The sequence below is a fragment of the Pelobates fuscus genome, chromosome 12 (genome assembly GCF_036172605.1).
Source record: "Pelobates fuscus isolate aPelFus1 chromosome 12, aPelFus1.pri, whole genome shotgun sequence".
Classification (NCBI taxonomy): Eukaryota; Metazoa; Chordata; class Amphibia; order Anura; family Pelobatidae; genus Pelobates; species Pelobates fuscus.
Window position 1 is genome coordinate 13,894,836 of NC_086328.1, and position 24,087 is coordinate 13,918,922.

A 24,087-nucleotide genomic window follows, 5' to 3' on the forward strand; every position below is an offset into this window, starting at 1 on the left:
CAACACCATCACGCAGCTACACTTTAGATTCTATAGAACGGGATACATACAAACATATACATTCACACAGCAGGATCATAAGCAATTGTATAAATATGGTAAAAATAAACACAGGATTGTCTGACCATAGACGTCACTTGTTCACATAATCTGATCATTCAGCAGAAGATAAATGTGTGGCTTGTTATTATTGTACACTGCAGAGAAGATGGCAACAATGTGAATTTTATTTTCTATACATTTTTGTAGCAAACCTGAGATCATAATATGCCAGTGAGCTTCATTTTTAAGGCTTGGTAAATCTAAATCAGAAATAGTTTGGGAGTGCCGGTAAGCGACCACGCTGGACGTGATCCAGAAAAGGATGATATATATAATATGGATCTGATAAATTACCTGTAACGATCAAGGCTATATTTATCCAACAAGAATGCTGACGAAAGCTGCCATTTGTCTGGTAAGCGCTCAGAGTTGCTGTAGCATTACCAAGGACATTTAGATCATCAATTATTAATGGGATTAAAAGAAAAAACTGAAAAACGTGCGTTTCTTAGTCCTGAAATCAACGCTGAAAATAAAGGTTTGTTTCCAATTATGTGTAACCCACAGACAGATTAATATTAATTATTAAGGGGAATTAAATGCTATTTAGCTGTTAGGTCCCTTTAATTCAGGAAAGTCACGGTCACTCCTTCAGAATGCTAATCCAGCTGTAGAATATATAACACCAGGAATGATCTAATTAGCATTTCTTGAGTCTTGTACACTTGTTTCTTAATCAAGCATGGGAGCAGGTGTGTAGGCTAATGAGGCTCGGCCAGCCAAGTGGTTGGCTGAGTGTAATGGAAACTAAAGTCCACAATAACTAACGTGTTAAGACATCGCTATAACTGCTCTAAATAGTCTGGATGTTCAAAAGATGCACACGTCATATTCACCACTAATACAGGCCCCAATTCAATATTTTTAGATAAACGTTTAAATACGATTTGAATACGATTTAATATTATGAATATATATATATATATATATATGTACACACATACATATGATATTTAATAATTTGAAAAAAATATATATTATTTTAAAGTTTAATGAAAAATATTAAAACGAGGCCTTAATTCACTGTACTTACACAGTGAAAAATAAATCTCTCTCTGCACAACTTAAGGCTGGCTCTACATCGTGGGAAATGTATTTCAGAAAACATCTGGGTGACAATGATTGCCATCACTGGCTCACGCTGAACACAATTAATGAACCCTAACTCAGGACGAGATTGGCCCAATCTCCCCACCAGGCTCGAAACCCAGTTCCCTTGGCCTCTTCTAACAATCTTCCCAAGAAGAAATTAACTGCCCCCCTCCAAAAAAAAAATAATAATATATATATATATATGATACACAGTATAAAATGATTGGGCAGGTAAGAGCCTGAGTCAGCATGGTAGGCAGGTGATCCCACTGGCAAACTTCAAATTGCAACAGGGAAGTTAATGTATCTCTTTCCAAAACAAAGAAAACAAATCAAAAAGAATAATAAAATAAAACTAGGACTCAAATAAAACACTGAAAATAGGACTAAAAAAATGCAATGGATAAATAAAATATAAAGAAAACGGTTTGCAAAACCCTAAACCTCCTGCAGCTCGATACCCGGGTGAGGAGCCTTCAGTAGTGACTTAGGATATAACCCACCAATCATGTATAAGCCATGGCCAGGAGAGAAATGCTAGAAATTATATTGGCATCTCAACATTCTAAGACATGAGAATGTTGGTAGCCAATAGGAGTGAAGAAGAACCGATATTACATTTCCTATTGGCTGTGTTTCTCTCAGCCAATTAACCAATTACATCAGCTTCTGCTGCTCTGGTACTCTTTCATCCAATTTTGCAACATGCTTACCACTATATGTAGTGTTGAAGAATGAACAGCTGGCAGTAGTGTAGCAGCCACAACAAATATATATTTTTGTTATTATAACAGTATATAGTTTATTATAAAATCTGCATGTAAACAAATATTAAATCCATTTGAGAACAGTTGATGGAAGTGCAAGTACAATTCTGTTAGTAGCCTACATTTCAAATCAGACGTCTCTGTGCCTATGTGATTTTAGATACATGGACGGTAAGAAAAAAATATTTATGCATGTACGAGCCTGCGTACAAAAAATTCAAGTTTTAACACAAAAGTCTATGGTGATGTGTTTTTTTCAGTCAAACCCTTCTTTTCTGTTGGATCCAGAAGAATGCCAAGACCACGGGCAGTCAACAGTCATTGTAAATCCGTTCCACATTCCACACTTTGAACACGAAATTGTCTTTTACAAAATCAACGTCTTAACGTAAAGTCACTGTTTTGCTTATTAAGGCATTGATTAGAAATGAAAGTATGAGTAATAGATTTGTTTAATTAATCTATCACCAAATGTATCTCCATTTCACGTCAAGTAAATGTTCAGTTCGGGGTGGCAAAATATTGCCATTCAAAAGCTACTCAAAGCACGGATAAGTCATGGCACGATTTTGACTTCTGCTTAAATGCCATTTTCTTGTTATTTTTCGCTACAATCTTCCCAAGGAATCTCTTGGCCTTTTTGCTGATGCTTTCTCGCCTCTTGCTGCTGGCCATTCTTCTAGCGTTGTCCTCTTTGCTGTCTTTGCGCAGCCTGATTTGACGCACAATTCCCTCAAAGAGGTCCTTCACATTGTGATGAAGGGCCGCAGAGGTCTCTATGAATTTGCAGTCGAACACAACAGCACATGCACGTCCCTCTGAAAAATTAAAAAGAAGAAGACATTATAAATCTGAACACAATTCAAATATGACAACACTTACAAAGTTATTTACTAAAGTGGGAATTCAAAGTGAATTTAAAGCTAGATTAGCCATGACGCAAGCATTGCTGACTTTGAGAACTTTTCCAGCTCAGATATCTGAGACAAACTAGGTGCAAGTAGTGGCGATATCACTTTCGGTGGTCTTTGCAGATTATACAAAGTCCCATAAGGGGCACAGTGCACCTAAATCTGAAATTCACATTGAATTCACACTTTAGTCAATTATCGTGTTGGACAATATATTCATCAATTAAAACCAAATTGAAATCTTTGGGTCTTACCACTAAATTCTAAATGTATTTCATATTTGTTGAGAATGGCTCCAGTGGAGGCTCTTTTGCATAGCAAGAGCTCTCGTTGATAGCAATGGGGGTGAGGGGGGGGGGGGAGGGGAGGGGCTCTCATTGTTAGCAATGGAGGAGGGCCTCTAATTATTAGCAATGGGGAAGGGGGCTCTTATTGTTGGCAATGACGGGGGCTCTCATTGTTAGCAATGAGGGGGGACTCTAATTATTAGCAATGGGGAAGAGGGCTCTTATTGTTGGCAATGACGGGGGCTCTCATTGTTAGCAATGAGGGGGGACTCTAATTATAAGCAATGGGGAAGAGGGCTCTTATTGTTGGCAATGAGGGGGGCTCTCATTGTTAGCAATGAGGGGGGCTCTCATTGTTTGCACTGGAACGGCTGTGCATTGATGGATTTGACATTAAATTATGACGCTCCTGTCTGACTCTGAAAGCTGCTTTTTGTGCTAATCCAAGAACTACCTGTAATAGTGTCTGGAGTGGATCACTGTCAGGACTCAATTAATCTGGTTTAGATCATTTTCAGGAAGAATTGAGGTTTTGTTAAATCTTTACCTTCTACTGAGACTTCTCTTGATCGGACCAAGTCGCTTTTGTTTCCTACTAGAATGATTGGGATGTCCTCGCTTTGCCTTGCCCGTCTCAGTTGGATTCTGAGCTCCGATGCCTTCTCAAAACTGGCTTTGTCGGTCACTGAATAGACAATGACATAGGCGTCTCCCATTTTCATGCACTGGTTATGGAGCCAGTGGGTATTATCCTGTAACCAAACCAATACAGGCTGTTATTTAAACGTCCTTTGTGTAATCCAGGCATTAAAGATTATATGTATTTTAATATATGAACTATAGCATACCTGTTCCCATATATCAAAGACCAATAGACAAGCTTCTTCACCATCCACCACGACAGATCGGTCATATGTATTTCCTACAGAAAAAAAAAAAGATATAGGAAAAAGATTATTTTTCTTGATGGGAATTGGAAGCCGGAGCCTCATTATCATCATACATTAGGATTATGTTCAGAATAGTGTCATACTGATTAGCTGTCATGCAGAACATGATTATCATCGGCCTACACTGTAAGTGCTGCTAAAATTAGCTTTCATCGGGAGAGTTTCTAGTAAACATTGTGTATGTAGATGACAGCTGACGACATCACTATCTCTATCAAAAGAAAAGGCAAACTTTATGCTCTAAGGCCACATCTCCAACACAACGAGCCACTTCCTGAACCAGCGGCAACGATGTGAATTAAATGACTAATTGAGAGCCAATACTGTATAACTTGTTCTCCTGATTGCCTGTGTTCAGTCTTTTCGTATTAACTGAATTATCTAATAATGGCATTAATTTAACATAAAATAATATCGTTTTTATTTTGAATATCTACATATATAGACCTCTGACTTTGGCATCAGACTAGAAAGCCACTTTCAGATGCCAATTGTGTTTTCATATTATTATGGATATGGCTTAGAAGTAACCTGCTAGCCATGTGTTACGCACTCACTTAAGGCAGTATTTTAAAGCTTACCTGCTTCTTCTACATCGTGTAAGTCTTCCACGCCCCCGAAAATCCTGGCCAGACTGGACTTCCCCACCCCGTGTTCACCCAGCAGGATGACTTTGAACACATGGTCTTCGGAGTCACTGCTGGAGGAGATGACAGAGTCTGACGAGTCAGAGTTCCAGCCTTCCCGGTGTTCGTCTCCCGGGTTGTAAGATGGGCATCGCACCAACTGGGCAAGATCCCTGGCAGGAGCATTGCCGTGCAACTCCTTGTCGTCCACTGGCATGCTCCTTCGGTGCAGCTGCTGGTGCATAGAAAAGGGCATGCTGCCTCGTCTTTTCTCCAGATTCTTAAAACGATCACTGCGGTTCAGGGTCATTTCTAAGAGGAGAGAGGAAAAAGGACATACCCCAGACATTAACTCATAGACTTCCAGGAGCATCTATCAAACACATTCCTGTCATCTGTTATTACCATAACCACAAACACTACTGAGAAAAGGAAACGTCCTTTAACCAGAAGCGTTTCATACTGACAGAATATTTTAGGATCTATTCACTAAACAACTCATTTCATTCTAGACATTTATGCTAAAACAGACAATCGGTGAATCTACAGCCAAGTTGGAGAATTTTTTCAACTAACTATTTTGACCTGAATGTTGCAATTTGCAAAGTGTTTAGTGAATGACCTCCATGAGTGGAGGTTTAGCAAGACATGTGCAAAGTTCTAAATGGTGAGATGTATTCTACTGGTTTCCATGGTGATTGCTTCCTATTTAGAACTTTGCCCTAGTGATTCACCATTGTGAATTGCATGTGTCTTTAAACACTGGATAAAGTGCTTTCGCATATCAATTTAAACACCTTACCAATAGTTATTCTGAGCCTCCCACATGCGCTGCACACTTTGTTGTCTCATTATGCAGATGTCAGTCATTCCACCTCTACAGACATCCTATCTTATTCCAAAACCTGCATTATAAATTATCCTCCCCCCCTCAATCTCATATGAGCATCTTACTCATTGACGAATCATCGCACAGCTATATTGCTCCCCTGGCCCATTCTGTCACCTCCTGTACATTGGCAATCATGAACATTTCATTTTTATTCATTTATTGAATTAAACTGCCCCCCCCTCCCCCATTAGAAAAGTAACTTATTAAAGATCACTAGGTGATACAGATCATTCTAACCTTATATATCCATCTGTCCTCCAGTTACAATAAAAGCAGGAGTCCCCACTTCTAAATATTCTGACATTAGCAGCTAGTGAATGCAACCAGGTATCAAGTTGCACACAAACCCAATAACTGGAATGCATGACATTACTGTCCTGAATGAATTCACTAAGATAAGTTCTGATCAGCACCCATGTAAGTACATATGGTTTAATACAAATGGCAAGGCTGATACAGCAATACAAACATGAAGACTTACTTCCAGGGGTGATGAGCAGATTTAATATCCTTATGATAGATTGATATTCCCTTCCAATTGTGTTCTGTACTTGTCCTAGAGGTATTGCCTGCTTTCACTAGAGGTTCCCTTCTGATCCTCATGCTCTCAGCTTTACCCCTTATGTATTCTTCCTGCAGCCACTCTTCGTGACGTCACATCCAGCACAGCCAGTGTGGAGCCTGGATCCTCCCAACTTCCATATCGGTCCAGATAGTGACATCACAGGGTCTGTGCTTAGTCACAGCTCCAGCACTGAGTCCTGATCCTGATGGCAGCTCAGAGCATCTCTTCTACCTGGTGGGGATTCACAAACTGGGTGTATTACAGCTCCACCAATACAGCACTGAACACATTCTGCATTTTAGATGTCTATATAGAGAGGATTCCTTAAATCACCAATAAAATCTAAATGTTCTGATCATATGTCACCTTATTGAGACATGAAACAATATGACAATATTTGGATACAATATAACTGGTAAGGATGAAATGAATAAATCTGAGACAACAATGACAATGTCCCAGCAAGCCAGAAAACTTTGCACAATTATTCAAGGTCAGGAAGTGTGATGGCTAAACTTAACACTGCAGATAATAATGACTACATGTCCCATGATGCTTAGCTACAGTACACCCATACACAGTGCCAGGATTCGTCATGCCTTCCTCGGAGTTCGATTTAAACACATTACTGCCTTTAATTAGTGATACATTGGCCTCAGCTGATACAATGTACTCAAGGTTTCATTAGCCAGAAATCCCCTAATGAATTGTCATTTAATTATGTGTGTTCTGGCAGCCTGTGATTCAGACACAAACTAATTGCTGAGTGACACCCCAGGTGATGCAGACTGAGCTCACCCACACATTCTCCCTGTGCAGTCAGCACATGATATGCCAGGTCAGCCATAGGCAACCTTCGGCACTCCAGATGTTTTGGACTACACCTCCCATGATGCTTTGTCAGCATTATGGGTGTAAGAGCATTATAGGGGATGTAGTCCACACCATCTGGAGTGCGGAATGTTGCCTATCCCTGTCCTAGGTGATCAGGATCACGGGACTAGTGCTGCCTGGGGAGGAGTGGGTTAACAGCTACGGGCAGGATTACCAATTGGGACAGGTGTGAGGGCCATGCATGGTGGGCACCCTGCACCCAGTGTGTAATCATTCCTTTCTGATTATTAGTCCTCATGCCAAGCCATACAGAAGATGCTGGATTTACCAGCTGACACATTCTAGGGTTACCCACACTGTGTGAGTCAGCCAGCATGCTCAGATTCCCTTCTGGCCCATCTTATTAAATAAGTGTGAGCTAACCTATTAAATAAAAATAGACACTTCCCATATTCAAATCATGTTTCTTCCTTTTAGGAAATATATACATTAGTTCAACAGAACGTGGCATCCAAGGGGTTAAACGGGACAGGTTTTTTACAATGCAATGCTGAAAACATTCAATACAGAAATAGCATAACGGGACAGGTTTTATACAATGCAATGCTGAAAACATTCAATACAGAAATAGAATAACGGGACAGGTTTTATACAATGCAATGCTGAAAAATTCAATACAGAAATAGAATAACGGGACAGGTTTTATACAATGCAATGCTGAAAAATTCAATACAGAAATAGAATAACGGGACAGGTTTTATACAATGCAATGCTGAAAACATTCAATACAGAAATAGAATAACGGGACAGGTTTTATACAATGCAATGCTGAAAACATTCAATACAGAAATAGAATAACGGGACAGGTTTTATACAATGCAATGCTGAAAACATTCAATACAGAAATAGAATAACGGGACAGGTTTTATACAATGCAATGCTAAAAACATTCAATACAGAAACAGAATAGATTTTTTTTATTTATTTTAATCATACTTTTTGGATTAAATATATTATTTTGTGTACTGTATAAAGAGGATTGCGCCTGTTCTCAAGCCAGTATTGAGATATGGAATATGGAAAGATGAAGTTGTGCGCAAAAGAAAATTCATTTCTAAATGATAAATATACATTATATATATAAACACAATATATGACGAGTGCTGCCAGAGATTAGGGGTCCTGATACTGTGCCGTGGCAGATAAACAGGACATTATGAATAATGCACTGATGACGTCACTGTTGAAGATGGATGCAGTTTGATAATTTTTTACCAATTTCCTGATCAATTTGCAGCAATTTCTAATTTATTGAATTACCCCGAGCAAAGTGGAAAAGTGGTACCGAAGAGCTTACAGTCATCAGGGATGCGAATGCCGGCCCCGTTCATTACCATGGTCGGAGGTCATTGAGTGGCCACACAGCTCAGGGCTGGAGGTTTCAGCAGCCTCATCGCAGGATCAGAGCCGCCTTGGGTTTCACGAAACCTGAGCTTTGCACAAAACAATTCTTTGCTAAGAGTCCGAGTCACAGGTAAGTGGATCCCACTCAGTGCTTGTCTGACAATGTGGAAAAGACTCGTTACTGGGTAATCGAATTCCTGCAGTGTTTGGGAAACACAATACAGGGCTATTCACTAGTGAGAATTCAAAGTGAATTTAACATTTAAGACCAAATTAGCTGAACTGGAAAAATTATCACAGTCAGTTATGCTATCAGTTTAGCTACTCTGGCCTGAAAGGAACACTATAGTCATTGAAGTGATCATGGGGCAGTGCCGCTATCATTTTAACCCCGTAAATAGAATGTTGCCGCTTTCTTAGAATGTTTACATTACAAGGTTAAGTACACCTCTAGTGGCTGTCAATATGAGTAAAATTCGGTCACGTGATGCGGAAGCCCCAAAAGGAAAGCATGGCTTCAGTGCTTCCCTTTGGAGAAGTTAGAATGCGCGTGTGGTGGTTGTCGCGCATGTGCTGTAAGTCCTCAATGCTCCTCTATGAGAAATCGGCGGAGGAGGCCATGCCGAGGGACCCTCAGCGCTAGAAAAAGGTGAGTGAACATGTTTCTTCCTTTTTTATTATAATTATCGTGGGGGACCTTAAGACAAATAGGGACAGGGACACTATAGCATTAGGAACGCAGATTTGTACTCCTAACGGTAAAGTGTTCCTTTAAATCTAAAATTCACTTTACATTTACTTTGATTTCTCACTTCAGTTAATAACCTTGAATAGAATCGTCAGTGACAGCATTCATATGCCCAAATGATAAAGAAAAGGAAAAAAAAACTAAAGCATTAGTCATATCTATAGTCTGCCTATATTCTCTGCACGAGGCACATTACTAGGACAACTATAAACAAAGAGCTTCTTTGAAAGGACCATTCATCACTGGGTATACCAAATTGCGAAATGATGAGCATGTATGAGGGCACTCGAACACCTGCCGTGTTTATCAGCTCGTACAGTCATACTTTTAAGAGCATATTTTCAAGGTGCACTGGGTTGAAAATACATATATTTGCAGAGGCAGACAGTAGAGTTAATGTCATGATGTGAGTTTGTGAAACAGGAGAGTGCTTGGTCATTTCTGAGCAGTAAAGGCTAATTTTGGCAATCCAACTGTTTGTGAACTGCAGTTCCCATAATGCTTAGCCAGCCAGGAACTTATCTTATGAACGCAAAACGGTCTACATGCTGGGCCTCGTCCACCCTGAAACGAATTGCTTCAGCAGCAAAAATCTATCCATCTAGAGAAATGGGAAGTTTAATTGTGCCGGGCACACAGTGACGTCAAGCAAAGCTGCCAAGCGACCTGATTCCGTCATGACAGTCCCAATTTAGTACCCATGTTCTATTTCCCTTTTGGTGGGACAATGTCTGCAGGACATCTGAGGAAGAGAGACTGGAGAACCAGTCCTGAAATGAGGGTGACATTGAATTCAAAGCAAATACTTGTGTGCTACTCAAACAACTCACCTGATTGCATTCTACGAAGAAGTAAGTAAAAGTATAGATCAGGGTGTTGCAGTGGATGTGATCTATTTGGATTTTGCCAAGGCATTTGATTGTTCCTCACAATAGGTTAGTCTTCAAACTAAAAGAAATTGGTCTAGATGAATATTCTTGTTCTTGGGTAGAACCAGGGGCGGACTGACAATTTATAGGGCCCTCGGTCAATAGGAGATCAAGGGCCCCCCTCCCGGTGCAAGGTCTTTGTGCAGCTGTCATACAGATATGTGCGCGCTACCCAGCATGGCTGTGTGAGTCATGGCGTCCCCCAAACAGGGCCAGATATACTTTAAAGGGTTAATCCAACCAAAAACAGTGTTTAAATAAAACATTGTTTTTGAGTGGAGTACCCCTTAATAGCTTGCCTTACACCCCCCCCCCCCCCATTAAAATAAAGACATAAAGCAAATTGAATTAAACACTTTCTCTGTGTTTGTTGGTGACATCACAAGCAGCATCTCCCACATGTTCAACCATACAAGCAGCCTCCAAACACATGTGTTTGGAGGCTAGTTGTGTGGTTGCATGTGTGGGATGCTGCTTATGTTCCTGTATGTCAACATGTTGAATTAGAATGAATTGTTTGACTTGTTTTACCTATTGTACTGCGCTGCACAGAATATGTTGGTGCTATATAAGTAATTGTAATAATTGCGTTTGTATGTATAAGGAGGCTGTATGCAGTATTGCCATGCTGGGGATGCCTCTTGTGATGTGTGTGTAGGGAGGCTGCATGTTGTATTGAATGTGTGGGAATGCTGTTTGTGGGATTACGTGCATACAGTGAGGTTCCTTACGTGCATACAGTGTCGTATGTTACTGGAGAGGGCTGGTTGTGTTGCAGAGAGTGTGTGGATAGGGGCTGTTGTGTGTGTGTGTGGGATAGGGGCTATAGTAGGCAGTTGGGGGACACTGGGACTGTAGTGTATGTTTGTATGATACTAGAGGCTCTACTGTGTGGGGGAGATACAGAGGCTGCAGTAGGTGTGTGGATAGTGACTGCAGTGCATGAAGCTATATGGGCTATAGTAGGTGCAGGGGGCATACGGATGGTGGGGGGATAGCGGCTGCAGTGGGAGCAGTGAGGGATAGGGGCTGTAGTGAGTGCAGGGAGGGATAGGAGTGATGAGGACTGTAGTGGGTGCAGGAAGGCATAGGGGTGAGGTGGGTACAGGGCGAGAGAGAGGCTGAGGAGTGTACAAGAAGGCACAGAGGCTGTGGTGGGTACAGGGAAGGATAGGGATGAGAGTGATAGGGCTGTAGTGGGTGATGGGGGAGTGGGATCTGGGATGGTAAAGGGGCATAGGGGCTGTGGTGGGTGAAGGGGCATAGGGGCTCAGATGGATAAAGAGGGCAGAGGGACTGTGAAAGGGGGCTCAGATGGATAAAGGGGCATAGTGACTGGGATGGGTGAAGGGGCACAGGTGGTGGTATGGGTGAAGGGGGCACAGGGCCCGGGATGGGTAAAGGGGGCACAGGGCCCGGGATGGGTAAAGGGGGCATAGGGCCCGGGATGGGTAAAGGGGGCACAGGGCCCGGGATGGGTAAAGGGGGCACAGGGCCCGGGATGGGTAAAGGGGGCCCGGGATGGGTAAAGGGGGCCTGGGATGGGTAAAGGGGGGCACAGGGGCTGGGAAAGGAAAAGGGGGGCACAGGGGCTGGGATAGGAAAAGGTGGGTACAGGGGCTGGAATGGATAAAGGGGTACAGGGGCTGGGATGGATAAAGGGGGCACTGGGGCTGAGATGGGTGAAGGGGGCACTGGGGCTGAGATGGGTGAAAGGGGGTACAGGTGCTGGGATGGGTGAAGGGGGCACAGGGCTGGGATGGGTGAAGGGGCACTGGGGCTGAGATGGGTTAAGGGGGCACTGGGGTGGGTGAAGGGGGGCACAGGGGCTGGGATGGGTGAAGAGGGGAACCGGGCCTGGGATAGGTGAAGGGGGGCACTGGGGCTGGGTGAAGGGGGGCACTGAGGCTGGGATGGGTGAAGGGGGGCACAGGACTGGGATGGGTTAAGGGGGCACTGGGGTGGGTGAAGGGGGGCACAGGGGCTGGGATAGGTGAAGGGGGCCACTGGGGCTGGGTGAAGGGGGCACTTGGGATGGAATGGGTGAAGGGGGGAACAGGGCCTGGGATAGGTGAAGGGGGGCACTGGGGCTGGGTGAAGGGGGCACTGGGGCTTGGATGGGTGAAGGGGCACTGGAGCTGAGATGGGTGAAAGGGGACACACGGTCTGGGATGGGTGAAAGGGGGCACTGGGGTGGGTTAAGGGGGTACAGGTGCTGGGATGGGTGAAGGGGGCACATAGCTGGGCTGGGTGAAGGGGCACAGGTACTGGGCTGCGTGAAGAGGCACATGTAATGGGATGGGTGAAGTGGCACAGGTACTGGGATGCATGAAGGGGGGCACTGGAGCTGAGATTGGTGAAGGGGCACTGAGATGGGTGAAAGGGGCACAGGGGCTGGGTGAAAGGGGGCACTGGGGCTGAGATGGGTGAAGGGGCGCTGAGATGGGTGAAGGGGCACTAGGGTGGGTTAAGGGGGTACAGGTGCTGGGAAGGGTGAAGGGGGCACAGGGCTGGGATGGGTGAAGGGGGCACTGGGGCTGAGATGGGTGAAGGGGCGCTTAGATGGGTGAAGGGGCACTAGGGTGGGTTAAGGGGGAACAGGGCCTGGGATAGGTGAAGGGGGCACTGGGGCTGGGTGAAGGGGGGCACTGGGGCTGGGATGGGTGAAGGGGGGCACAGGACTGGGATGGGTGAAGGGGGGCACAGGACTGGGATGGGTGAAGGGGGCACTGGGGCTGAGATGGGTTAAGGGGGGCACTGGAGCTGGGTGAAGGGGGCACTGGGGCTGGGATGGGTGAAGGGGGGAACAGGGCCTGGGATAGGTGAAGGGGGCACTGGGGCTGGGATGGGTGAAGGGGGGCACAGGGCTGGGATGGGTGAAGGGGGCTAAGGGCTGGGATGGGTGAAGGGGGGCACTTGGGCTGAGTTGGGTGAAAGGTGGCACTGGGGTGGGTTAAGGGGGTACAGGTGCTGGGATGGGTGAAGGGGGCACAGGGCTGGGATAGGTGAAAGGGGGCACTGGGGTGGGTGAAGGGGCACAGGGGCTGGGATAGGTGAAGGGGGCACTGGGGCTGAGATGGGTGAAGGGGGCACTGGGGTGGGTGAAGGGGGCACAGGGGCTGGGATAGGTGAAGGGGGCACTGGGGCTGAGATGGGTGAAGGGGGCACTGGGGCTGAGATGGGTGAAGGGGGCACTGGGGCTGAGATGGGTGAAGGGGGGCACTGGGGCTGAGATGGGTGAAGGGGACACTGGGGCTGAGATGGGTGAAGGGGGCACTGGGGCTGAGATGGGTGAAGGGGACACTGGGGCTGAGATGGGTGAAGGGGACACAGGGGCTGAGATGGGTGAAGGGGGAGCAGGGCTGGAATTGGTGAAGGGGGGCACAGGGCCTGAGATAGGTGAAGGGGGGCACTGGGGCTGGGTGAAGGGGGGCACTGGGCTGGGGTGGGTGAAGGGGCTGGGTTAGCTTAAAAACAAGTAATATTTACTTACCTGCTGTCTGCCAGGGTTCAGCAGATTCTGCAGGACAGGAAGTGATGTAACTTCCCCTCTTTCGGCCCCGCCTCTTCCCCTCACACGGAGCTCCGCAGACATTGAGGAGACCTGGCAGGAGCAGCAGTATCACTGCCAGGTCTCAGAAGGAGAGGGGGCAGAGGGGGGGGAACCGAAAGGGATAGGTTGCAGGAGCAACCTATCCATAGAATATGTGCAATTTTGTTTGTTTCTGGCTGGGGAGATCTGTGATCTGATCTCCCCAGCCAGAGCATGTTTATGCAGCCAGCCGGGCCCCTGACTGCCTCGGGCCCTTGGTCCATGACCGATCTGCCCGAGTGGTCAGTCTGCCCCTGGGTAGAACATTGGCTTAAGAATAGAGTACATTTACGAGTACGAGTTGTCATTAATGGTAAATTTTCAGGCAAAAGTGGTAAGTGGTGTCGCTCAGGGTTCTGTTTAACATATTTAGAAAGGATCTTGAAATAGGCATTAAAAGCCATGCTTCAGTGTTTGCAGATGACAAAACTTTGTAAAGTAATAAAATGTGAGCAGGATATTGCTTTGCTGCAGAGGGATTGGGGGACTGGGCACTAAAATGGCAGATGAAATTTAACGTAGAGAAATGCAAAGTTATGCACTTCAGGGTTAAGAATGCACAAGCAACTTACACCCTAAATGGTAGTGAACTAGGGATAACCACACACGAGAAGGATTTGGGAATTGTTATAGACAACAAATTAGGCAGCAGTATGCAATGTCAATCTGCAGTTGTTAAAGCCAGTAAGGTTTTGTCATGTATAAATAGGGGCATAAATTCTCAGGATGAAAATATAATTTTGCCTCTTTATAAATCGCTGGTAAGACCACACCTTGAATATGCTGTGCAATTTTGGGCGCCTGTTCTAAAGAAAGATATCATGGCACTAGAAAAAGTGCAGAGACGAGCTACAAAACTGATAAAAGGAAAGGAGATTTCATCTAAGGCAAAGAAAAGGTTTTTTCACAGTAGGAGCAATAAGGATGTGGAATTCTCTGCCTGAAGAGGTGGCTTTATCAGAGTCCATACAGATGTCTAAACTGGAATTGGATAAATACTTGCAAAAACATAACATACAGGGATATAATTTCTAATTAGTGGGGTAATAGCTGATTGATCCAAGGAGATATCTGACTGCTATTTTGGGGTCAAGAAGGATTTTTTTTCCTAATTTGTTTGCCTTCTTTTGGATCAACAGCAAAAACATGTGAGGAAGGCTGAACTTGATGGACAAGTCTCTTTTCAGCTATGTAACTATGTAACTATGTAACCATAAATAAATAAAATTATATATAACATTTTTAATTTTAATGTCCATTTTTTAACCCCTTAAGGACCAAGCTTCTGGAATAAAAGGGAATCATGACATGTCATGTGTCCTTAAGGGGTTAAAGTGGGTTTAAGCAGTTTTACTTTGCTTACCAAATCATTTATTGCCAAGCAATTATGCTTCTCAGAAATTGACACTTACAGGATTAATCACTAAATTATAAACTGACCTTTAAGGCCAAAACAAGCAATTTCAAATAAATATACAAACAGAAGAATTGGAGCAGTCTGGTTATTTTGACCCAGAGAATGTGGAATTCCCTGTTTTGTTCCTGTAAATGCATAATATATTAATAAGATACAGCAATGTGTTTCTGTGCACACCTTGGCACCTGTGGGGTTAATGAACCTATGTTTGCATAGCAATGTATTGTCCAATCATGCAAGTGTTAAAACTCCTGTTTTTCTAGATCATATGATAAAGACCTCCCATCAGTTCCGGCTTTTAGATATTCAGGATATCGTCACATGGATTGCCATATAAGTCTATGTTTTTCTCTATCTACAGAATTTTACAGTGAGAGTGAGTGGTGAATTTATGCATTATAAATTCATGTCTAAATGGTAATGTAGCAGAGGGTTGTCAAAAAATAATCAGTATCCACATTGATTCTTTGATAACGTTGAGAAATGATGCCTTTTTATTAAACTTTAAATGCAATACATTTTAAATAAACACTAATGCTATTCATGAATGAAAGGACAGTGCCCCCAAGTGGTAGCATAGCCATTTGCAGTTTTATTTTAATTGATTAAAACTGTTTGTTTCTTTTTAACTCTAAAATAGTTATTTCCTCCAGATTTGCAAATTGTGGTTGTGTGATAGCCAAGTTTAATTTAAAAAAAAAAAAAAAAAAAAAAGTCCAATTCTTCTAATAGCAAATTGAAAATAATACAAAATTCTAATGGTTTTCTAAGATCTGTGTATTTACATTTTGGTAAAAGAACAGATTGATCTTCACTGAATGTGATTTGTACCCTCCATCAAGGTCACATAAGAGCAGTAGATGTTACTGGCTGTTATAGCCTAACCAGTCATATTGCTCTATTTGTTTACCAATATTTAAATTTGTCTGCAAACAGAAATTCATGCATCTTTGCAGCATTAAACAGACACTCCACTGCCCAAATACAAAATAAACATCATTGTTTAGTACTTATACCCCAAATGATCCATGCATTTCCAAACATCCAAAAATCAAAACATTCATGCATTTCAATTGGAGTTATATATCTAAAGACAGCTTGCAAAAGCTAAAGCTTTCTTGTCTGCAGCCTTTGCAAGCCCTCCCCTTCAAACCCCGCCCAGACTTTCTGTGTCTGTCCAATCACAGACTTCCCAATGCAGCTGAATGAGAAATCTTTTGCCTCTTGAGTTCAGCTTCACAGAGCTAACCAAACCAGGAAGTAACTGGACCTGTTGTCTGTGTGAAAAGCCAGGGGGGGTGTAACCAGATTTATTTATAAAAGTGTCAAATCTGCGCTTTTTCAGAAATAAAAAAACAGGAGACTTTTCACACATAAAGCTTTTCTGCAAACTAAATTGCATTAGGGGTCTGGAGTGTCCTTTTAAGAATCCAGACTGTATTTGCGTGTGCTCAGTCTGATATTTATGTGTTATTCGGTTTTACTGAATTACTGCAATCTAAACGCACGTTCAGTGACAGTAGCCCGATTTTAAATTTGATTAAATTGCACTTCTAGCACCTTAACCACTGCAGTTTACACTAGCGGTGTTGGTGCTAGGAAGCAATCAATGTTTACAGGAGCAGTCCCTGTGATTTTTTGTCAAATAATTTTTAAGTAATTTAACAAAAAAAAAAAAAAATCTGATGTGACAATGAGAATATTTATTTCATTATTTATTAATTGAAAAAATACTCTGAGCCAAGAGCAAATCCAGAGTCTGAACTCAAGAGGTGCATTGCTGAATTTTGAAGCAGATTTTAAAAAGTGGACACATATGCCGACACAAACACAGATAAACACACTTACAAACTTGCATACAATGACAAAACATACATCCTAATTCGCATTAACACCCGCACACAGACAGACACACAGACACAGCCCTGGTGATTCTAACCCCCGCCTCCTCTCCGGATCTGCCAGTGCCCACAGCATTTGTGAAATGACGCATGCTATTGAGCAATGCAATGTAATTCCTAAGACTATAGTGCCCTAGCCACAGTATAGGTGACCAGTTGCCTGCTGGAAGGTAACTTTCCTTCCTTCTTCTCTCTCGAAGTACCAGTCTCCTCAGGGAAGTTCCGCCTCATTGGCTGAGATCATTAAGATCGATGATCTCAGCCAATTGAATGCTTTCCCATAGGAAAAGATTGGGAAGCTAGTGCGCATGTCCGACAAAATGCCACGTTGCCCCAATCAGACGGTCTCTATGAGACCATCTGATAAAAATAGTGGAGTTTAACTCCACTACTTTACAGAATCACCTCTAGTGGCTGTCCGTGTAATGGCCACCAGAAGCAGATTGACTCTGCAATAAAAACACTACAGAGCGGCAATGTTTTATATTGCAGGGTTAAAACCGGTGGGGGAGTGGGGATGATGGAAATTACACCCAGAGCACTGGGTGTCATGTCAATGAAGTGGTCTTTGGGGCTATAGAGTTAATAGTACTTGCCAATTCTTCATAGTTCCTATTACTATTATTAACAGAGTGCTAACATAGTCTGTAGCGCTGTATGACAATGCATGTATTTACCAATCTCATGAAATTAATCTTCATTATTAACCGCTTTGTCCCTCTCGACAGGTGACAGCTTGCCTTAAACCTAAAACGGAATGCCAAATGATTGTTTCTTTGTAAAGAAATATTGCCTTAGCCACCGTCAAAGCCTCAGACTAATCCCTGTGTAACACTATCTTCTCATAATTGTTTTGGTGGAGAGGTTTTTAAGCCCACGCGGTGCATCGCACTTTGTTTTGGAGCCAAATACACACACACACATTGGTTTTCTTGTGTTTAACATTTTTATGTAAACAAAGCTCTGAAGGATTATTTGACCAATTTAGCTACATGCAATATTTATATTTTGCTACAGTTAAAAATGATTATATTTTATTTACTCAGCAGTGAGTTGACATGTTACTTGGGGTGCAAAATCGTACACAAGAAAATGTTTTGTTTTTTTCAAACCCATTTGTTTTTTTCAAACGATTTATTTACTAAACAGTGAGTTTTTTTTGCAAACTGAAAATTGAATTCAGGATACAATAACCCAGCTGAGACTGTGAGTTGGAGAATTATTCCAAACCAGTTATTCTGGCATACAGTTTGCACTGCACAAACAATTAACCACCATTCCCTCGGTAGTGAATATCTCCATAATAGGGGGCGGGGCCGGGCCGCCGAGCTGAGCGGTTGCAGGACAGCTCAGCTCCTGCACATAGGGCCGCACATAGCCCACAAAAAGCTAATAAAATGCACTTTTAAGGGGAAATCCCGGCAACCACTTACCTGCGACCCTCGATGTAACCGGGCTGCCGAGCTGAGGTGAGGCTTGCTCCCGTAGTTCTAGTCCCTCGGAGGATGGGGCCCGCTGCACCAGGCGAGACCCATGCTGGCGGTGAGTGAAGCGGACGGCCGCCGCAGCACTATCCCGCCCGACGGAGCCCGACCCGCGTGAAAAGCCGGCGGATCCGGTCCTGCTTCCCCCCCACCGGACCGGGGGGGTGATCCCGGTCCAAACCAAACCGAGCCAGACTCCTCTACCCTCGGAGACATGGATAACGGGTATCCCGCGACCAGCACACAAGATGGCGGTGGCCATGCGAGCACAGCAAGCTACCCCGAGCACAGGCCGACCAACAGCCTTCCTGTATTCCTGCATGAGGGGTAATGCCACACGGGGTCCCACACACCCAGAGACGCCCCTGACCTATGTCACCCTCCAACTACCACACTTATGCATGCCACCGTTTAGAGGCCCGCTCACTCTTCTTCTGAGCCAGGCGCTCACAGGGGAGGAATTTTCCCCCCAGAGCCTGCCATACACCCAGGGAGAAGCCGGGGAAACTCCTGCTGTTTCGGCACTGATACCTTTAGCCGAACAACTGACCGACTACTGTACTGACCCAGCGGAACCCTGGGCCCACGGACCTGGTGATGGGCCCAATGGCAAAAGGCAAGAGCACCTACACAGGCCTCAGGCCGAAGACCAGCGGCCCTAGACAGCAGGGCAGCCACCAAAGGGAACGCGGCGTGGCGACGCCAGCCCACAGTGACCATCAGCGGACCCGGGGCGCACATCAGCGGACTGACACCTAAGACCCAAGGACGGATTAAGAGCCCAGTGGGCCTGGTGCTGATAATTATGATGGGCCTAATTACAAAATCTTATTGACCAAAAACACTAAAACAGTCCTACCTCCTAAGCGTCATGTATCTGATGGAGATGATGCTGTAGGGAAACTCATAGGATGCAACTATGAGAAAACACATACCCTTTGCTAATCTCATGCTTTCATCTTTCAAGTAAACCCATACCCCCTAACAGCAGTGTCCAGTAAAGCAGGAAGTCTATGGATGCGGTAAAAGGGTGGGCTACTGACACAAATCACATAACCAGAACGTCCGAAAGGGCGAACATACACAAAAAGGGGGGATGTCTGTGTCCCTATGTCTCCCAGTCCCTTAGTGTTTGTGTCCTCATGTCTCCCAGTGTCCCCATGTCACTAGGGGACATTGAGAGACATTGGGACACTGGGAGACATGGGGACACAGATACTAGGGAACACTGGGAGGCCTGGGAAATCTGAGACTCTTGGGGACACTGGGTGACAGACACGAGGGGACACAGGGAGACATGGGGCACTGAAATACTGTGATATAAAGGGGACACTGGAGACTTGATAAAAACCTGGGTACAGGTCAAAATGTTGTGGTGTCCAATAAACCTGCTTAAAGCTATCACAGTGAGTGCCTGAGATTTTTTTCTTTTATACTAGGGGACACTGAGACACTACGGGCACAGAAACACTACGGGCACAGAGACACTACGGGCACAGAGACACTATGGGCACTGAGAGACATGGGGCACTGAGACACTGATACATAGGGGACACTGATACATAGGGGACATTGGAGACTTGATAAAGACCTGGGTACAGGTCGAAACGTTGCGGTGTCCAATAAACCTGCCTAAATCTATCACATTGAGTGCCTGAGATTTTTTCTTTTATACTAGGGGACACTGAGACACTAGGAGACATGGGGACACAGAGACATTGGGAGACTAGGGGACTTTGGGAGTCTAGGGAACACTGAGACACTAGGGACACTGGCACACTACAGACACTGAGAGACACCAGGGACACATGGCGATACTGAGATACTAGGGACACTGGCTGGGAGACATGGGAACACTGCCATGTCTCCTATGTCTCAGTCGCCCAGTGTCCCCATGTCTCCCTGTGTCTCCATGCCTCTCAGTGTCCCCATGTCGCCCAGTGTCCCCTAGTGTTTGTATCCCCATGTCTCCCAGTGTCCCTTTGAGTCTGTGTCCTCATGTCTCCATGTGTCCTGATGTCACTAGGACACTAGGGGACACTTAGAGACATGGGGACACTGGGAGACATGGGGACACTGAGACACTAGGGACAGTGGCTGGGAGACATGGGGACACAGACTAGGGGCCACTGGGAGACATGGGGCCACTGTGTCCCTAGTGTCTCAGGGTCATGGGCATCCGAATGGGGGGGTAAAGGGGGTACTTGGCCCCCCCGGATTTTTCAGCTTGTGCTGCTATTTTTCGTTTTAGTGTGAGAATACAGTGCAATACCAGCGCTGGCCAGTAGGTGGCGCTGTGAATGGAGAAAGGCAGGAAGCTACAGCTTATCCCTGCCTCTCTCTCATGACTGAAACCGCAGGGGAGCAGCACAGAGGCAGCCTACAGAGCAGGTAAGTGAGGGATGGGGGGTGGGGGAGACCGCATAGAGGAAGGTAAAGTAGAAGGAGCAGAAAGGTTCTGCAAGGGGCAGGAGGGGCCAGCAAGGAATAGAAAGGGGCAGCAAGAAGCAGGAAGGGGTCGAAAGGTTTTCAAGGAACAGGAGGGTAAAGTAGAAGGAGCAGCAAGGAGCAGGAGGGGTCAGCAAGGAGCAGAAAGGGTCTGCAAGAGGCAGGAGGGGTCAGCAAGGAATAGGAAGGGGCAGCAGGAAGGGGTAGGGATGGTCTGCAAGGAGTAGGAAGGGTCTGCAAGGAGCAAGAGGGGTCAGCAAGGAGTAGGAAGAGGCAGCAAGGAGTAGGAAGAGGCAGCAAGGAGCAGGAAGGGGCAGCAAGGAGCAGGAAGGGGCAGCAAGGAGCAGGAAGGGACAGCAAGGAGCAGGAAGGGACAGCAAGGAGCAGGAAGGGGCAGCAAGGAGCAGGAAGGGGCAGCAAGGAGCAGGAAGGGGCAGCAAGGAGTAGGAAGAGGCAGCAAGGAGTAGGAAGAGGGAGCAGGGAGGGTCTGCAAGGAGCAGGAAGGGGCAGCAAGGAGCAGGAAGGGGCAGGAAGAATCAGAAGGAACAGAAAGGATCAGCAAGGGGCTGCAAGAAGCTGGAAGGGGCAGAAAGAAGCAGGAAGGGCAGTAAGAAGCAGGAAGGGTATGCAAGAAGCAGGAAGGGCCATCAAGGAGCAGGAAGGGCCATCAAGGAGCAGAAAGGGATCAGAAAGAGAGCAGAAGGGCGCAAAATAAGCAGAAAGTAGCAGAAAGGTAAAGGAGCAGAAGGAGCCTCAGAAGGCAAAGAAGACTGTGTCAAATGAAGGAGAAGAAAATGAGATTGGAGCACTTCATTCTGGACACCACATCATTAGGCGTTGGTACCTGGGCCTGGCAGGGAAACTTTGGACCTTCTCATCTCCCCAGGTAAAAACAAACAATATCAGTGTTAATGTGTTCACTTTTATTTACTGAGTGTCAGGAAACACAGAGGGCCGCTGGGTAGGGGTGCCGCTGATTGGCTAGATGGGTCAGCTAGCACTCTAAGCCAATGAGTAGCTCCCCATTCATAAAAACGTAAAACATTTTTATGAATCGGGAACTAGCGATTGGCTTAGAGGGTCAGCTGACCACTCTAGCCAATCTGCAGCAACCATGCCTGACGTCAATCTGCACTTCCTGACACTCTGTTTCAGAAGTTGAATACCACTGAGCGACCTGGAGATCTGGAGCTGAAGGAAGCCTTTGGGGGTAAACCATTTGAGAGCGGTTTAACCCCTTCAAAGAAAGAGCACCCAGGGGCCTCCTTGCATCACATCATTTTCATTTAGATAAAGTTGTTATGGTGACCAGAATGTTCCTGTAATTTGATGAAAGGAACACTATAGTGTAAGGAATACAAACATATATTCCTGACACCATAGTTGTGAAAACGCTATTCACCCTGGCTTTATGTGAAAATGACTATGCTCCTTCCCTTTCGTGACACTGTCAAAAAGGGGCCAAGCATGGATGTCATTACAATTATGTCCCCCCTCCCCCCCGGAAAAATTCCTGCGGACGTCCATGCTCAGGGTCCCCATGTTACCCAGTGTCCCAATGTCTCAGCGTCCCCATGTCTCGGAGCTGCTGTCTGGACTCTCTGTGCAGAACTGGTCCCCGCGGATCAGTGAATAGAGAGATGCAGGGAGGGAGATGCCGTAACTTCTTATCACTGCCTCTCTCCACACAAACAGCGACCCCTACTGGCCGGCGCTGGTATTGCAGAATAAACTATGTTTATACTGAGACAGACATTTGTATTGCCGGTATTACTGCAATACCGGCACCGGCTAGGCAGCCTCAAATACCTGATAAATACTTCTGAGAAATACCTGGCAACCCTAAGAAATACATGAGAAATACCTGGCAACCCTAAGAGTAGTGTGTAAAAAAAAAAAAAAATATGTAAAAAAAAAATTTTTTTTTTTTTTTTTTTTTTTAAAACCAATGGGCCTATTCCATGGGCCTGGGCCTGGAGCTGCAGCTCCATCAGCCCCTATGTTAATCCGGCCCTGCTAAGACCTACAAGCCAGGAATCGGCATGGGCCAAATGGGACTGTTCTGTGGACTAGTAATACCTGTTCTCTCTACGTCCCCCTGCAGGAACTCTCACCAACTCACGCTTTGGTTAACCAGTTATGCCACCCCTCACTGATTCTGGAGGGGCTACCATAAAGAAGCCTGCTACCACTCTTGTCTCCCTGCCTACCGCATGGTATAATGTTATCTGGGCTGCAGAGATGCTTTTGCCAGCTAGCTTAACGTGATCTCCCATATAAGCGTGTCTTTAAACTGCATGTAACCTATGGTGTAGTTTTACCGTGTTTTCCAGTAGCCAACACTGCAGAATCTTATGTACCCTACTATATCTTTTTACTGTAATACCCATAGTGTGACATCAGTGCTTACAATAGCAAACGTAGTAAAGCAGGTACACCCATCTAAAGCGAGGACACTCAAAGTAAATGTTAAATGTTAAATTAATGCTCTTAACTGATTGATATTCATTTGTATTAACAAAAAAAAAGTGCTCTGTTCATCTATTACCCTATGTAACAAATGTTTTGAAACCTACGTATGGAATGCCGTTGGGGTACCATACGTAAGCATGTAATTACTATAAGCACTGCAAAAATAAAGATTTACAAAAAAAAAAAAATATCTCCATAATAATCTATTTGGTTTATTGCGAAACCACACATTGTAAGTTTAATACTGCCGAGTTAGGGGCCAAAACAGCTGATTTAGAAGGTCATCTATCATAACAGCTTGGTTATTTTATCCTAAATCTTGCAGTTTGGTTTCCAAGTGATACAATTTCGTTGTTTAGTGAATAAATCCCTAATTGTTGTAAATTATTTGTCAGCTGAGAACAGTCCAAGTCCTGTGTTTGGCGAATAATCCATGACTGGGGATTGATGCGGAATGTTAAAGCAAAATAGACAAAACACCAAGTCAGCTGTATTTTGGTTTTGCTATTTTGCCTTTAACGGTTACAACAAACACCATAACCACTTTATTGATTAGAAGTGGTTATGGTGCCTGCAGTCTGTATGTGCAGTGTTTTGCTTCGTGTGAAGCTGAACATGCAGCTATTAACCCCTTAGCTACTAGATGTGTAACTCCAGCTCTGGCTG

The 24,087-nt window shown here is 44.8% G+C and overlaps 1 protein-coding gene across 1 annotated transcript; it reads right to left on the reverse strand.

Annotated features, from left to right (window-relative positions):
* Window positions 1–1,974: 1,974 nt before the first annotated feature.
* Window positions 1,975–6,234, reverse strand: RRAD (RRAD, Ras related glycolysis inhibitor and calcium channel regulator). Its single transcript, XM_063438627.1, has 5 exons — window positions 6,109–6,234; window positions 4,691–5,047; window positions 4,008–4,081; window positions 3,707–3,911; window positions 1,975–2,779 (listed from the first exon to the last, which is right to left on the reverse strand). Exons 2-5 carry the CDS (start codon window positions 5,043–5,045, stop codon window positions 2,502–2,504), a joined length of 912 nt encoding a protein of 303 aa, XP_063294697.1. The 5' UTR covers window positions 5,046–5,047; window positions 6,109–6,234; the 3' UTR covers window positions 1,975–2,501.
* Window positions 6,235–24,087: the final 17,853 nt, after the last annotated feature.